This window comes from Oncorhynchus gorbuscha, unplaced genomic scaffold (assembly GCF_021184085.1).
Source record: "Oncorhynchus gorbuscha isolate QuinsamMale2020 ecotype Even-year unplaced genomic scaffold, OgorEven_v1.0 Un_scaffold_346, whole genome shotgun sequence".
Taxonomy (NCBI): domain Eukaryota; kingdom Metazoa; phylum Chordata; class Actinopteri; order Salmoniformes; family Salmonidae; genus Oncorhynchus; species Oncorhynchus gorbuscha.
This window is the reverse complement of record NW_025745205.1, coordinates 436,344-454,047: the sequence shown is the minus strand read 5'-3', so window position 1 is coordinate 454,047 and position 17,704 is coordinate 436,344. Positions and strand designations below refer to the sequence as shown.

The following is a 17,704-nucleotide window of genomic DNA, read 5'->3' as shown; positions in this document are numbered from 1 at the left end:
TGCAACCAGACTGGGCACGTTCCAGGTCGTTCTCGCTGGGCACGTTCCAGGTCGTTCTCGCTGGGCACGTTCCAGGTCGTTCTCGCTGGGCACGTTCCAGGTCGTTCTCGCTGGGCACGTTCCAGATCGTTCTTCGCTCGCTGGGCACGTTCCAGGTCGTTCTCGCTGGGCACGTTCCAGGTCGTTCTCGCTGGGCACGTTCCAGGTCGTTCTCGCTGGGCACGTTCCAATCCAACGTTCCAATCTCAAAAGAGACTGCTCTATCATATACATGTGCTTCCTCAGACAAACAGTTCTCCAGACATTGTGAGATCTAATCTACTGCACAGATCCACTGCACTAAAGACAACCTGGAACATGCCCACCCCCCTGTGTTTTAAGCCAACCCTTAAAACATTCACTAGTTTCTACCTGTTAATACTGCAGCCAGAGATAACAGACACTAGACATAATATAATAAATAATAATAATAAACATGACTGAATAGACATGACTGAATAGTGTGCAAACAAACCAGTAGTACATTACAGACAGACAGACAGACAGACAGACAGAGCACCAAAACCTCACCAGTGAAAAGAGAGTGTATTACTTCCATGTTAAAGCACAGTGGTCGTAGAGGAGATTTGAGGTCACTGAGGTAGGTGTTAAATGGGAGATCTGTGCCCTCCAGGGTGGATTCCTTTCTCTAGGTACTACTGCACAACAACAGGATTGAGCGTGCACACACACACACACACACACACACACACACACACACACACACACACACACACACACACACACACACACACACACACACACACACACACACACACACACACACACACACACACACACTCTGCTTCGACATAGCGGTCAATCATTTTGACAGGTAAAAGATGTGTGTGTGTGTGTGTGTGTGTGTGTGTGTGTGTGTGTGTGTGTGTGTGTGTGTGTGTGTGTGTGTGTGTGTGTGTATAACCAATCTCTTCCAATGTATCACATTATACAAATACCTATATGTCCCTAATCATATCCACCATTTAATTATGTATTTATAGAGGGATAATAAATATAACATTGGCGTAGATTTGTATTTTTTATCGTTTGTTTATTTACCTTTTAAAATGAAACAAAATGATAGTCAGTTTGAGGCATTCTTGGAGACGTGGGGAGGTCTGAGAGAACATTGGCTCAACACAACGTTGTGGAGTTTTGGATCGGGAACATTCTGAGCGATACAGCACAGAAGGGTAAATACATTCCACACCTTTATTACGGTAGAGAGATGAAGGGTTGGGATTAAAGTTCACTTTAACTGAATATCCGCACCCAGATAGAGACTGTTTATACAACGGGTCAAAAGCTTGTTGGATAAAGCTCTGCTCTTCGATAAGTCACCCTAAAAGTCTATACCAAAGATGGCGGATAAATGAAGATGCCCCACTCGGGCCATTTACCATAGATTTTTTTTTCATTGACTGTATATGAACCAGAAAAAAAAGGGAATGCGATGTCTCACTTCCACTTCCGTCTCTGGCCTATACCATTTTAACATTTTCAAAACTACATCCAAGGTTTTTCGCACAAACTTTATTCGTGGAGCGGGGAACACGATGCACAAATAAAAGAAGGAGAATCAAAAGGAGCTGAGAAGCTATGTACAAACCCTGAATCAAAAGGAGCTGAGAAGCCTCAGGTTTAAGCTGCCTGTTCTTTCTCTCTGCTGAGGGGGAAAAAAGTGAGAGAAATCAGGCAGAAAAGAACGAAGGCAGAATTGCCCCACGCTTTAAGTAAGTGCATCTGTGCAACATTGTCTTCTCTTTCTGGGAGCAAAGAAAACGTCTGTACAAGTCATTGTGGGCAGAAGCCAAAACTGCAGCGTCATCATATGAAGTAGTCCATCCGCTTTTGGAATAGCTTTGTCTCCTTGAGAGGCTGGGGTTGGTGATCTGGGGGTAGGAGGTAAGGGACTGTAGAGGGGGTTGTCTCTAGGGTGTGTTGGAGGGGGTATCCACACACACACTCTCTTTCTCTCGGTCCCCTTGGTATCCAGTTTGGGTTATCTGCTGGGCGAGAGTGGGGCTGTGGCGGTGGGGAAGGAAGCCGAGTTGCCAGGCGAGTGGAAGGGCGAGGAGGGAGAGGCGGCGGGGCTGGCCAGGTCTCCGTTGTGCAGCTTCCACAGCAGCTCCTCATTCTCCATGGAGAGACGCTTGTTGACCTTGGATTCCTTCTGCAGGGTCTGCTGCAGCATGGCCTGTTCACTGGATAACTGCCTGCAGGAGACACAGAGAGGAGAGGAGAGAGAGGTCAGAGAGGAAGACGCACACACAGAGGAGAGAGAGGCAGACGCACACACAGAGGAGAGAGAGGCAGACGCACACACAGAGGAGAGAGAGGAAGACGCACACACACAGAGGAGAGAGAGGAAGACGCACACACACAGAGGAGAGAGAAAGACGCACACACACAGAGGAGAGAGAAAGACGCACACACACAGAGGAGAGAGAGGAAGACGCACACACACAGAGGAGAGAGAGGAAGACGCACACACACAGAGGAGAGAGAGGAAGACGCACACACAGAGGAGAGAGAGGAAGACACACACAGAGGAGAGAGAGGAAGACGCACACACAGAGGAGAGAGAGGAAGACGCACACACAGAGGAGAGAGAGGAAGACGCACACACAGAGGAGAGAGAGGAAGACACACACACAGAGGAAGACACACACAGAGAGGAAGGAAGACACACACACAGAGGAGAGAGAGGAAGACACACACACAGAGGAGAGAGAGGAAGACACACACACAGAGGAGAGAGAGGAAGACGCACACACAGAGGAGAGAGAGGAAGACGCACACACAGAGGAGAGAGAGGAAGACGCACACACAGAGGAGAGAGAGGAAGACACACACACAGAGAGAGAGAGGAAGACGCACACACAGAGGAGAGAGAGGAAGACACACACACAGAGGAGAGAGAGGAAGACGCACACAGAGAGGAGAGAGGAAGACGCACACAGAGAGGAGAGAGAGGAAGACGAACACAGAGAGGAGAGAGGAAGACACACACAGAGAGGAGAGAGAGGAAGACACACACACAGAGAGGAGAGAGAGGAAGACACACACACAGAGAGGAGAGAGAGGGGGAAGATGCACACAAAGTGAAGGTGGTTCACTGAACAGCAACACAGAGAAACAGACACAGAGGAACACACACATTCTTATAACTACATTTTGCATGCTAGAAACCCTGCTAGAAGGACAAATGGTGAAGATGAGGATTCTGGAGAGAGATGAGTCACTCCTCTCTGCAGTACGTACTTGGAGAGTGCGGTGTGTTTGTCCATGCGGGCCCTGTAGTCTTCGTTCTCCTGCTGGACTTTGTTCAGACGCTCCTCCAGCTTCACGTTGCTCTCCATCTGGCGCCGGACAGACAACACAAATGGAAAAGTTCAAATAAGATATTTCTCTCTCCGCTCCTGTACTTGAATCATGCCATGATAATATGTACTTGTTTGCATTTATACATTTGCCCGCAGCATCGCATTAATGGAAACAAAGACAGTTCTCAGGGCAGAGGCCTATGTTTCAATCGTGTCTGGGACAAATTTAGCATTTTAGCTAACCTCTTTCCTAACTTTAACCTAATTCTCCTAACCTGCCACGTTATTTCTCCTAACCTGCCACGTTATTTCTCCTAACCTGCCACGTTATTTCTCCTAACCTGCCACGTTATTTCTCCTAACCTGCCACGTTATGTCTCCTAACCTGCCACGTTAAGTCTCCTAACCTGCCACGTTAATTCTCCTAACCTGCCACGTTAATTCTCCTAACCTGCCACGTTAATTCTCCTGGAAAGAGTCTTGGTTTCCACTAATGCGACACAACGATTTGCTCACTCGATCATGTGACATATGCAATGAATCTCTAATAGAAGGCTGGTGTCTGTGCTCACCATTAAACAGTGATGACTGATGATGGCTTGATGCACAATGAATCTCTAATAGAAGGCTGGTGTCTGTGCTCACCATTAAACAGTGATGATGGCTTAATGCACAATGAATCTCTAATAGAAGGCTGGTGTCTGTGCTCACCATTAAACACTGATGATGGCTTGATGCACAATGAATCTCTAATAGAAGGCTGGTGTCTGTGCTCACCATTAAACAGTGATGATGGCTTGATGCACAATGAATCTCTAATAGAAGGCTGGTGTCTGTGCTCACCATTAAACAGTGATGATGGCTTGATGCACAATGAATCTCTAATAGAAGGCTGGTGTCTGTGCTCACCATTAAACAGTGATGATGGCTTGATGCACAATGAATCTCTAATAGAAGGCTGGTGTCTGTGCTCACCATTAAACAGTGATGATGTCTGTGCTCACCATTAAACACTGATGATGGCTTGATGCACAATGAATCTCTAATAGAAGGCTGGTGTCTGTGCTCACCATTAAACATGTGATGATGTCTGTGCTCACCATTAGACATGCACAATGAACTGATGGTGTCTGTGCTCACCATTAAACACTGATGATGGCTTGATGCACAATGAATCTCTAATAGAAGGCTGGTGTCTGTGCTCACCATTAAACAGTGATGATGTCTGTGCTCACCATTAGACACTGATGGTGTCTGTGCTCACCATTAAACACTGATGATGGCTTGATGCACAATGAATCTCTAATAGAAGGCTGGTGTCTGTGCTCACCATTAAACAGTGATGGTGTCTGTGCTCACTATTAAACACTGATGATGGCTTGATGCACAATGAATCTCTAATAGAAGGCTGGTGTCTGTGCTCACCATTAAACAGTGATGATGTCTGTGCTCACCATTAGACACTGATGGTGTCTGTGCTCACCATTAAACACTGATGATGGCTTGATTCACAATGAATCTCTAATAGAAAGCTGGTGTCTCACCATTAAACACTGATGGTGTCTGTGCTCACCATTAAACAGTGATGATGTCTGTGCTCACCATTAAACACTGATGGTGTCTGTGCTCACCATTAAACAGTGATGATGTCTGTGCTCACCATTAAACAGTGATGGTGTCTGTGCTCACCATTAAACACTGATGATGTCTGTGCTCACCATTAAACACTGATGGTGTCTGTGCTCACCATTAAACACTGATGATGTCTTGATGCACAATGAATCTCTAATAGAAGGCTGGTGTCTGTGCTCACCATTAAACACTGATGATGGCTTGATGCACAAACAGTTGTGTTTTGTTTTCAGCTTTTATTTATGCACAATAAACTTCTGGGCCCCAGAATGTCCCAATAGCTGTGGATGATCTCAGTGTGCAGGTCTCCACTGCTCCTATAGGCGGTTTAGGCCCAGGATTCTAATCAGCACAAAGGTATTTGTTTTACTAGGTTGCTCTGAAGCCTGCGGCGAGGCAGACTCAATCTTTCCAATCATGACTCAATATTCGTGGGGGTATTTATGCAGTTTTGTTTTGCAGCGAAATGACTCTCTATGTGGTGACTCCCAAGGCTGAAGACAATCTATCACGAGCTTGAACGGCAAAACAAACCCTTACTGAAACACTCCGCCTTCACAGGAATGTGTGTGTGTCTTATAAGGGATGACATAAGATGGCGCACCCTTTCAGTGATGTACAGAGAGAGCTAGCGAAGACAACAGCGAACATACACCGGGGCAAGCTCAGGGCATGCGTGTGTTTTCATCGACATGTGTGTGCGTACGTCCTCACCAGCTTGTCCATCTGCATGAGTTTCTTGTCCTGTTGATGAAGCCGTTTGGTCTTTATCTCCAGAACCACCTTAAGACTCTCCAGCTCCTGACCCAGATACAACACATGGGAGTCCTTCTATAGGGGAGAGAGAGAAAGATGAGAGAGAGGAAGAGGGAGGAAGAGGGGTGAGGAAGAGGGGTGAGGAAGAGGGGGTGAGGAAGAGGGGGTGAGGAAGAGGGGGTGAGGAGAGAGGGAGAGAGAAAAATGGGGGAAAAAGGGGGAAGAGAGAATTTCATTCACAAACCAGAGTCCTATTCCTAACCTCTTCTATCCCCTACAAACTGTTGTTCCAGACAAACAGCAGTCTTTCAATAACCCACTTTAAGATGGATGATTGCAGTACCAGAGTGGTGGGTTTGATTCCCAAATGAAACTAAATGTGCATGAGTCACTGTGGATAAATCTCCAAACACTGCCATCTCAGAAACGGACACAATGACCAGTGCTGCATGTCCATTAGCAACCAACAGGGGGCAGTATTCCACCAGTATAAAGACCATAAGGCCCAATAACAACAAAAAAGAAGCAGTAAACTGGGACATCGGTCTCACATCAGTAGTATTGTTGACTGAGGTACACAGTGTACCAGAACAATAGCATTCTTCAGCACCTTCCTGTGTCCATGGGGCTCTGGGCATAGTTAGGCCACTACATAGGGTGTCCATGGGGCTCTGGGCATAGTTAGGCCACTACATAGGGTGTCCATGGGGCTCTGGGCATAATTAGGCCACTACATAGGGTGTCCATGGGGCTCTGGGCATAGTTAGGCCACTACATAGGGTGTCCATGGGGCTCTGGGCATAATTAGGCCACTACATAGGGTGTCCATGGGGCTCTGGGCATAATTAGGCCACTACATAGGGTGTCCATGGGGCTCTGGGCATATTAGGCCACTACATAGGGTGTCCATGGGGCTCTGGGCATAGTTAGGCCACAGATAGGGTGTCCATGGGGCTCTGGGCTTAGGCCACTACATAGGGTGTCCATGGGGCTCTGGGCATAGTTAGGCCACTACATAGGGTGTCCATGGGGCTCTCTAGGCCAACATAGGGGTCCATGGGGCTCTGGGCATTTAGGCCACTACATAGGGTGTCCATGGGGCTCTGGGCATAATTTAGGCCACTACATAGGGTGTCCATGGGGCTCTGGGCATAGTTAGGCCACTACATAGGGTGTCCATGGGGCTCTGGGCATAATTAGGCCACTACATAGGGTGTCCATGGGGCTCTGGGCATAGTTATGCCACTACATAGGGTGTCCATGGGGCTCTGGGCATAATTAGGCCACTACATAGGGTGTCCATGGGGCTCTGGGCATAATTAGGCCACTACATAGGGTGTCCATGGGGCTCTCATAGTTAGGCCACTACATAGGGTGTCCATGGGGCTCTGGGCATAATTAGGCCACTACATAGGGTGTCCATGGGGCTCTGGGCATATTAGGCCACTACATAGGGTGTCCATGGGGCTCTGGGCATATTAGGCCACTACATAGGGTGTCCATGGGGCTCTGGGCATAATTAGGCCACTACATAGGGTGTCCATGGGGCTCTGGGCATAAGTAGGCCACTACATAGGGTGTCCATGGGGCTCTGGGCATAGTTAGGCCACTACATAGGGTGTCCATGGGGCTCTGGGCCATTAGGCCACTACATAGGGTGTCCATGGGGCTCTGGGCATAGTTATGCCACTACATAGGGTGTCCATGGGGCTCTGGGCATAATTAGGCCACTACATAGGGTGTCCATGGGGCTCTGGGCATAATTAGGCCACTACATAGGGTGTCCATGGTGCTCTGGGCATAATTAGGCCACTACATAGGGTGTCCATGGGGCTCTGGGCATAATTAGGCCACTACATAGGGTGCTGTCATATTCCTTTTACCAGGTTCTTCTCTGCCAGAATCCTCCTCCTCTCCTCCTCCGCTCGCAGCTTCTCGCTCAGCGCCTCGTTCTCCAACGTGAGGTCCTGGATTTTCTCCTGTTGTGGGGTGAGAGAGAAAGAGAAAGTGGTTGAGAGAGAGAGAGTTAAGTCAACGCTACAACAGTGTTCCTCCCTGATACTGAGTCTATAGAAGACATGAAGATAGTAGTATCTGTATTGGGTAAACGTGTTGGTAAGGCAGGGAGGGAGGCACAGGGAACATGGATCTTACAGTGAGAGTGGCCTCCGTTTCCTTTAGTGTTTTGTCCAGGTTCTCCAAGTCCTGTTCCAGGGTTTTCCTGAGTTCTGCAAAACAACAACAACAACAACAACACACACTGAGTCAATGGAGGAAAACTAGTCACTTATTCAACAATTAAAACACTTTGGATTAATCCTTTCTCATGTGAAAACCAACCAAGTGTGTGGATGCCTGAGATGGATGGATGGATTGATGGGTGGGTGGATGGGTGGATGGATGGATTGATGGGTGGGTGGATGGGTGGGTGGATGGATGGATGGAAGGATTGATGGGTGGGTGGATGGATGGGTGGATGGATGGGTGGGTGGATGGAAGGATTGATGGGTGGGTGGATGGATGGATGGATGGGTGGGTGATGGATGGGTGGATGGATGGGTGGAAGGATTGATGGGTGGGTGGATGGATGGGTGGGTGGATGGAAGGATTGATGGGTGGGTGGATGGATGGATGGGTGGGTGGATGGAAGGATTGATGGGTGGGTGGATGGATGGATGGGTGGGGGTGGATGGAAGGATTGATGGGTGGGTGGATGGATGGAGGATTGGATGGATGGGTGGATGGATGGATGGAAGGATTGATGGGTGGGTGGATGGATGGATTGATGGGTGGATGGATGGATGGAAGGATTGATGGGTGGGTGGATGGATGGGTGGGTGGATGGAAGGATTGATGGGTGGGTGGATGGATGGGTGGGTGGATGGAAGGATTGATGGGTGGGTGGATGGATGGGTGGATGGATGGGATGGGTGGGTGGGTGGATGGATGGGTGGGTGGGATGGATGGATGGGTTGGATGGATGGAAGGATTGATGGGTGGGTGGATGGATGGATGGATTGATGGGTGGGTGGATGGATGGAAGGGTGGGTAGATGGATGGAAGGATTGATGGGTGGGTGGATGGATGGGTGGGTGGGTGGATGGAAGGATGGATGGGTGGGTTGAAACATGCATTTTAGGACAGAAGAATAGAGGGATGAATTTCAATGAGTTCTGTGAAGGTGTGTGGTTGTGTGTCCTCACCTTGGACAGCGGTGTCGTAGGACAGTCTGAGCGTGTCCATCTGCTGAGCGTGGCTGGCCTCAGAATTTCTCCTCAGAGTCTCCTGTCTGCTCCTCATCTCCTCCAGCTGACAGAGAGAAGAAGAAGAAAATGGATTTGATTGACCATTCTAATTCCATGGGCTCCTCTCAGTAACACAAGTACGCCATTACAAGCTGAGCATCAGTTATGGGGTGAATCTCAATAGTCCAAGGTTTCCTCTTTATACTTCAATTCATACTACTAATATCCCCCCACTATTATGACACATTTCAAATCAAAGCTTATTGGTTGCGTACACAGTTTATCAGGTGTTATAGCAGGTGCAGTGAAATGCTGGTGTCACCAGCTCCGAACAGCGCAGTTCAAATGAGAAATAATAGAATGAACTATGTGGAGAATCCAGTATTTAAATACACAGTGTGAAAGCAGCATAACAGAAACGAGAAGTCTTTTATGTCTCTATATACATAGGGCAGCAGCGTTGTGTGTGTGTCTGCATGTGTGTGTGTGCAGGAGTCTGCGTGTGTGTGTGTGCAGGAGTCTGCGTGTGTGTGTGTGTGTGTGTGTGTGTGTGTGTGTATGTGCAGGAGTCTGCGTGTGTGTGTGTGTGTGTGTGTGTGTATGTGCAGGAGTCTGCGTGTGTGTGTGTGTGTGTGTGTGTGTATGTGCAGGAGTCTGCGTGTGTGTGTGTGTGTGTATGTGCAGGAGTCTGCGTGTGTGTGTGTGTGTGTGTGTGCAGGAGTGTGTGTGTGTGTGTGTGTGTGTGTGTGTGCAGGAGTCTGCGTGTGTGTGTGTGTGCGTGTGGAGTCTGCGTGTGTGTGTGTGTGTATGTGGAGTGTGCGTGTGTGTGTGTGTGCGCAGGAGTCTGCGTGTGTGTGTGTGTATGTGCAGGAGTCTGCGTGTGTGTGTGTGTGTGTATGTGCAGGAGTCTGCGTGTGTGTGTGTGTATGTGCAGGAGTCAGGTGTGTGTGTGTGTGTGTGTGTATGTGCAGGAGTCTGCGTGTGTGTGTGTGTGTGTGTGTGTGTATGTGCAGGAGTCTGCGTGTGTGTGTGTGCGTGTATGTGCAGGAGTCTGCGTGTGTGTGTGTGTGCGTGTATGTGCAGGAGTCTGCGTGTGTGTGTGTGTGCGTGTATGTGCAGGAGTCTGCGTGTGTGTGTGTGTGCGTGTATGTGCAGGAGTCTGCGTGTGTGTGTGTGTGTGTATGTGCAGGAGTCTGCGTGTGTGTGTGTGTGTGTGTATGTGCAGGAGTCTGCGTGTGTGTGTGTGTGTGTGTGTGTGTGTGCAGGTGTCTGTGTGTGTGTGTGTGTGTGTGTGTGTGTGTGTATGTGTGTGTGTGTGTGTGTGTGTGTGTGTGTGTGTGTGTGTGTGTGTGTGTGTGTGTGTGTGTGTGTGTATGTGCAGGAGTCTGCGTGTGTGTGTGTATGTGCAGGAGTCTGCGTGTGTATGAGGTGTGTGTTTTGTGCAGGAGTCTGCGTGTGTATGAGGTGTGTGTTTTGTGCGTGGGAGTAGGTGTGCTAAAAAGTATCTGATTTGGAACAAGCTGATGTGGATGATTTATCGCTAATTGAATTACCAGTTAGATGTGGGCCATAGAGGACTCAGGAAGTAATACTACGTGCCAATTCATATTCATCCATGCCGCCCCGTTCTACCGCTGATGACATCAGGGAGTAATAACCATGGCAACGGCCATAAATCTCGGGAAGCGTTTAGGGGCTGGGCGCTGTGTGTGGTGCGGTTGAGAGCCAGTGGAGTGTTTCAGAAGTGCTCGAGTGCTGTGTTCACGTGCTAGTCGGAACTAGGAAACTCCGACTTGCTAACAGGTTGTAGTTAAACACGTGCCCCGTTCAACCAGTTAGAAAGTTGAACATTTCAGAGCCCGGTCACCACAAGCCCGGTCACCGCCTCGACCACTGACCTGCTGCTCCATGAGGGCGCGGCATTTGTCCGCCTCCTCCTGATAGGCCTGGTGCACCTTGTCCCACTCTGCCTGGTAGAAGGCCTTGAGCCTCTCCTCCAGGCCGGTCAGCTCAGCCTGGTGATCCCTCTGGACCCTCCGCACCACCTCCTCCAGAGACACCCGCACCTCCTCCTTCTCCTTCTGCAGCCGCTCACAGCACTGGGACGAGGAGACTGGAGAGGAAGGGAGGGAGGGGGGAGGAGAGGGAGGGAGGGGGGGGGGGAGGGAGGGAGGGAGGGAGGGAGGAGGGAGAGGGAGAGGGAGGGAGGGAGAAAGAGAGAGACCATGTCATTGTCACTTTGTATTTTAGAATTCACTTTCAAAACACAATTACCCAGAATGAGGCTCTATGATAAATAATGACTCCACTGTAATAAGAGGGCGACAGCGTTGGAATAACATCTAACGGCCTATTGGTGTTTTGTAACAGCGTTGCATAAACACCAATAGGATGTGACCATCTGACGACGCACTGGAAAAATGCACGACTGTTCCAACATTGCGCAATCCGACCCCGACCTCTAATCCTGATCAGAATCATATGCACCCTTTCACTCAACACTTCACATGTCCGCTGAAAACTAAGGGCCAGATTCCAGGACCCATTAAACCAGGCCCTGAACTAAAAGCCCCTTCAACAGCAGATCTCCATTGAACGTAATTGTTTTGCCCAACCAGGAGTAGAATTCATTTGGGTCTAGTAGGCTATAACCTACTTAAATCGACATCTAATGACAGGATTATATTTTAATACATATGTAATGATAGACCCATATATGTAATGATAATAGCAGATTCCCACAGCGCAGCACAGAGCAGCCTGGACAGTTGATATTTCCTCATATCCTCCCCTGTGGGATTAACTCTGAGGCCTGTTGCCACGGTGATGTTGTCATAAAGGCCGGCAGCTGTGAGCCGGTTAACAGACGGGTCCTGTCTTTATTATGGGGTAACTAACAGAAAGGTGTGATTGTGTGTTAACAGACGGGTCCTGTGTAACTGTGTGTGTGTGGATTAGGGGCAGGTGTGACTGGCATGTGGCCCCCTGTATTATGACATCAGCGCTGCCCCCACAAATTGTTTCATAACACGACATCATGGGTCAAGAAGGAACAAAATGGGGGGGAGCTGGAAAGAATGTGTATCTAAGGGCAGATCTAGGATCAGGATTTACTCAAGCATGTTACTGTAGCCATTATCAGCTCAAGATCAAATTGATCTAGGATCAGATTTAATGGGATAGTTCAGGATTTTAACAATGAATCCCCTTTATCTACTTCCCCAGATTAACATGAACTCGTGGATACCATTTCTATGTATCTGTGTCCAGTACGAAGGAAGTTGGAGGTCGTTTCACAAGCCAACGCTAACCAGCAGAGACATACAAAATGGTATCTATTAGTTCATCAGACTTCGGGGAAGTAGATCACGGGCTTCAATGCCAAACCTGAAATATCACCAACTTAAGCCACAAATTTGAACTGTGACCATTACCCACTCATTTTAAAGAGCCTAGAACTGTGAACTGCAAAACTGTCAGAAAGACAAATAAAATCCCTGAAGTCAGACTGACAATGTTCTTTCACTAGCTTGAAGAGAAACGTATTGACACAGGTTCTGCTGGTCAAACATACAGTAGACATAGCAGAGAGACTTGTTAGCACTTCTCAAAGTCTGACGTTAACAGACAGAGTTTTGAAGGAGGTGGTGAGAGTGAGATTCATACATTCCACAGTCATGTGTAAAAACAGGGTCAAGGTTCAACAAGCACACCAAAGCCCCCGCTCATCAAACAGATGGTAGTCGATACATTTTCTGCTGAGGTTCGGTGGGAAAGAAAGTGCATCTATGCACGTGTTTGCTTTTAGGGGAGAGGGCTTGGTAGGGCAGTTAAAGGGTGTGTCCGGGCTTACAGGAGGAGTGTGTGTTGAGACGGAATGGTTTTCACTGTGTAGTAAAAGTATTGTTTGTATAAACGTGTGCGAGAGAGAAAAGTGTGTGAAAGAAAAAAGACAGAATTGTAGTCGGAGTGTGTGTGTGTGTGTGTGTGTCTATCATGCATGCGAGTGTGTGTGCCTGTCTGTTTAAAAGAGAAGGGGGCTTTCTAGCTCTCTATATCCCTGACAGCAGGCGGCCGTTGGTATTATTCATCAGAACCACATTGTACAGGCATTCCAACCAGATGTCTCTAAGGCATCTTGCACAGTTGGCGAGGATTGACGAGGTCTGGCAGGACGTCTGAGACGGTCATGGGGGCACTTGGGTAAAGTGAAACGGCGCACGTTTCCTCTCCCTTTCGTAACACATTACAACATCTGGGGTCTGGGCCAAGTCGAAGGAACAGAACTGAACAAGCCCATTCCTCTGGAACGCCACTCTGATGTCATTGGCGGAACAGAACTGAATGCCTTGTAATGTTTGAAACACATCCAAAACAATGAGTGTTTCAACATGTTCACAAACACCTTCCGCCCTGTTTGAAATGATCACCACTAAGACAAATGGAAAGCTGTAAGCTTGGATTCTATCACATATTATTGACCTATCCAGTCGTGTCAGATCAGGGATCATCTTGAAGAGAGGAAGGATGCATCTTTTTACAATTGGAAGTATTTGAAATTCTGGGGAAACATGGATCGAAATGTTGTCAAAATGTCAGATTGCACTACAACTAAATTTGGCCCGCAGATGATTTTATTTGGCCCCCCGTGTAAAATAAAATGTAATAGTGACTAGAAACACCAGCAAATCAGCTCCAAGTGATTTTTATTTTGTTCATAAGGATACCGAACGGATAATAGATATATGTGATTGTATCCAAATATAAGCAAGGTTTGAAATGATTGTGTTTTAGTCAAATATAATATCGGCAGTCTACAAAGTATTTGTAATTATGCTCTGGCCCCCTGACCATCTCCTTAAGAAAGAAATCGTCCCGCGGTGTGATCTAGTTGCTGATCCCTGCTCTACAACAACCAGACGTTTCTCCAGAATTAGAGTCTGAACATTTCCTCCTAAAGAGAACAACCCCCTTCCCTGACAAGCAGTTTCACAGCCCCCAAACCCATGATGTTAAGACTATTGTCCTGCCACGACAGTGATGTAGCAGGTCTCCATAAGGGTAAACAGAGAGGATGCTGCAGAGAGACTACCACTAACTACTGTTGGTGAATGCTTGGAGGGAAGACGTTAAGTCCTGCTTGAAGGAAGACTTTGGACAAAGGAAACGGTCTGTAATTATGAAGGCTTTATGACCGCTGCACGGGCTACCAATAACATCAGTTCAATGCATTTCCCTGACACGTGCAAACACACGTACTTGCATGCTAACAGGTGTACACACAGGCACACACATTTTTGCAAAACATGCCGAGGCTTGCATTCAGGCCTCCCAAATACAGCATGCCTAGGGGGTGGGGGCTAATAATGTCTACACAGAGGCAGAGAGTTGGCCAGCACACAGAGCTTTGGAAGGCAGTTGACGACCTGATAAGGCCTTAATGATAAGCCAACAGGTTAGGGAAATGAGAGTGAAAGAGGGAAGGTTCATTCACATTGAGTGTTGTAAAAAATAAAAAAAATAAAAAAAAAAAAAACTTGTTGGCTTCACTCATAACGAGACAGAATTGTCAGATTAAATGTTTTCGTTGATCATTTTCTTATTTACAGATTTTCTGCTTCAGACAAACACTTTGCTTCCTTGAGCAAACGACGTGCTGATAAATGTGCATATGTAAGGGTAGACACGAGGTCGAGGGGTAGACACGAGGTCGAGGGGTAGACACGAGGTCGAGGGGTAGACACGAGGTCGAGGTCGAGGGGCAGACACGAGGTCACGAGGTCGAGGGTAGACACGAGGTCGAGGGGTAGACACACGAGGGGAGACACGAGGTCGAGGGGTAGACACGAGGTCGAGGGGCAGACACGGAGGGGCAGACACGAGGTCGAGGGGGACAGACACGAGGTCGAGGGGTAGACACGAGGGGCAGACACGAGGTCGAGGGGGTAGACACAGGTCGAGGGGCAGACACGAGGTCGAGGGGTAGACATGCTTGAGGTGGTGTTTTTCTTACTGAGCTCATCGCGCAGGGTAGAAAGCTCCAGGGACAGTCCTTTCTTCAGCTTCAATGTCTCTTCACGCTGTTGGGGGGGAGACAGAGAGAGAGACAGAGAGAGAGAGACCATTAGTTATTAAGTCAATGGAAAAACTATTCCTAAACTATGTGAGACTTTTGTTTCAAGTGGAACCAGACAATCGTTTTGCGTCAGACATTATGACTCGACTGACAGTCATCTTTCCACAACTTCGTTCCTTGGCAACAATAGCTTCTTAGACTTCGAAAAATTACAGGCTTCAGTATGGTGACCTAATAACATATTCCTATAGGCGTGTCGAGGAATGCTGTAACTTCTAACAACAACCTACTACAACCTACATTAGCCCGCTGGGTAGGCTACAGAGACAGCACGTTTCTGAGAGCTGCATTTTCATAGCCTGGTCCCAGATCTGTTAGCGCCATCTGCCATCTTCTATGGTGCCGTAGGAGTTGACGAGACAGCACAAACGGATTTGGGAACCAGGCTAGCGTTTTCAGCAGCTGTCTCGACATCAGATACTGTTTTCCTTATGACACTGTATCCATATCACGCCGTTATCATACTGTGGAGAGACGACTTATAGGGTGACTTAGAAGTGACATTGGGCATCTTAGAAACAGGGAACACGTGCCATGAAAACTCACCTGACAGGCCTACGCATTAATAAGTAGATCGTTTGAATCTAAAACACACACGCTTCCTCTCAGACGTCACGTACACAAATTCTCTCATGAACTTGATCATTCTTCTGGACTTACACTCTCATACATATCAACATTGTCTCAACATCCTGAAAGGATGGAAGGCTACACCCTGCACTAATCACACACACACACACACACACACACATACATTTCTCTAAAATGGTCAAACAGAGACGGTGCTATAATAAATGTTCACACTCTTTAAAACAGAGACACAACGATCACTGCATAACCGTCTCTATTTGACACATGGCATGATGCACACACACACACACACACTTTATAGTCATGAATCCAGTCGGTCAGCTGTAAGGATATAGAGAGAGATAGAAAGATAAAGAGATATAGAGAGAGAGATAGATAGAGAGAGAGATAGATAGAGAGATAGATAGAGATAGAGTGAGAGAGAAAGAGATATAGAGAGAGAGATAGATAGAGAGATAGAGAGAGAGATAGAGAGAGAGATAGATAAAGAGATAGATAGAGAGATAGATAGAGAGATAGATAGAGAGATAGATAGAGAGATATAGATAGATAAATAGAGAGATAGATAGAGAGAGATAGAGAGATAGATAGAGATAGAGTGAGAGAGAAAGAGATATAGAGAGAGAGATAGATAGAGAGATAAAGAGATAGAGAGAGAGATAGATAGAGAGATAGATAGAGAGATAGATAGAGAGATAGATAGAGAGATAGATAGAGAGATATAGATAGATAAATAGAGAGATAGATAGAGAGAGATAGAGAGATAGATAGAGATAGAGTGAGAGAGATAAAGAGATATAGAGAGAGATAGATAGATAAATAGAGAGATAGAGAGATAGATAGAGATAGAAGAGAGAGATAAATAGAGAGATAAATAGAGAGATAGAGAGATAGATAGAGATAGATAAATGAGAGAGATAAAGAGATAGAGAGAGATAGATAGATAGATAAATAGAGAGAGAGAGATAGATAGATAGATAAATAGAGAGAGAGAGATAGATAGATAGATAAATAGAGAGATAGATAGAGATAGAGAGAGATAGAGAGAGATAGAGATAGAGAGAGATAGAGAGAGATAGATAGATAAATAGAGAGATAAAGGCCAAACAGCCGCCAACAGATGCGCAAAACAAAAACAACAAAAATAAAGCAAACGGAGCGAGAAAGAAAGAGAGAAAAGAAGAGAGAGAGAAAACAAACACACCTTGCCTTTCTTTCTGGTATGTGGAGGAGTCTTCAGGCAGGCTTTGCTGCCAGAGGAGCCCATGTTATTCCCCTGGGCTGCTGATGGGCCAAGTGCTACATCTAGGAGCTCCACTACAATGTGCCTGGTCAGAACCTCCCCTCTCCAACCACCTCTACCACTCCACTCTCTCGCTTGCTCAGGAAACTGGTCTGTCTACATCAAATAAACCTCCCTCCCTCTCCTCTCCAAGGAGTACTCAGCACATCAAGCCCTGCCTAGCAGTACCTCCCCACCTCCAACCCAGCCGCCCTTGGCCAAGCTCCAGCCCACATATATTTCCCCTAGAGACAGGGCCTGGAGCTGGGGGTCTGGGGGGAGAGGGCTAGATGAGCGTGAGGTCAGGCTGGGCTAAGGCCCTCTGCTCTGGGCCTCGGGGGCTGCGTGGTCAAGCCTCTCTGGTTCCTTTAACCTTTAAAAAGAGCCAGTGGTTGTACAGTACATGTGTCTGTGGGGCTAATCCATTCATAAACATTAGCAGCACTAACAACACTCACTAGATTCTACTTTTCAAAGACATGACCTATAGGGAATCAAATAGAGCTTGGCCATTGCCTATTAGTTTGCCTGCTACATAGTTACAGTGGAGATTGTTTATTTTTTATTTTATTTCACCTTTATTTAGCCAGGTAGGCAAGTTGAGACCAAGTTCTCATTTACAATTGTGACTTGGCCAAGATAAAGCAAAGCAGTTCGACACAAACAACGACACAGAGTTACACATGGGATAAAA

The 17,704-nt window shown here is 47.2% G+C and overlaps 1 protein-coding gene across 1 annotated transcript; it reads right to left on the bottom strand.

Moving 5' to 3' along the window:
- Window positions 1-1,068: 1,068 nt before the first annotated feature.
- On the bottom strand, window positions 1,069-16,999 carry LOC124017886 (microtubule-associated tumor suppressor 1 homolog A-like). The gene is made up of 9 exons (XM_046333140.1): window positions 16,933-16,999; window positions 15,015-15,081; window positions 10,900-11,114; window positions 8,960-9,065; window positions 7,911-7,984; window positions 7,640-7,735; window positions 5,715-5,831; window positions 3,307-3,404; window positions 1,069-2,258 (listed from the first exon to the last, which is right to left on the bottom strand). The coding sequence occupies exons 1-9, from the start codon at window positions 16,993-16,995 to the stop codon at window positions 2,045-2,047; spliced, it is 1,050 nt and encodes a 349-aa protein (XP_046189096.1). The 5' UTR covers window positions 16,996-16,999; the 3' UTR covers window positions 1,069-2,044.
- Window positions 17,000-17,704: the final 705 nt, after the last annotated feature.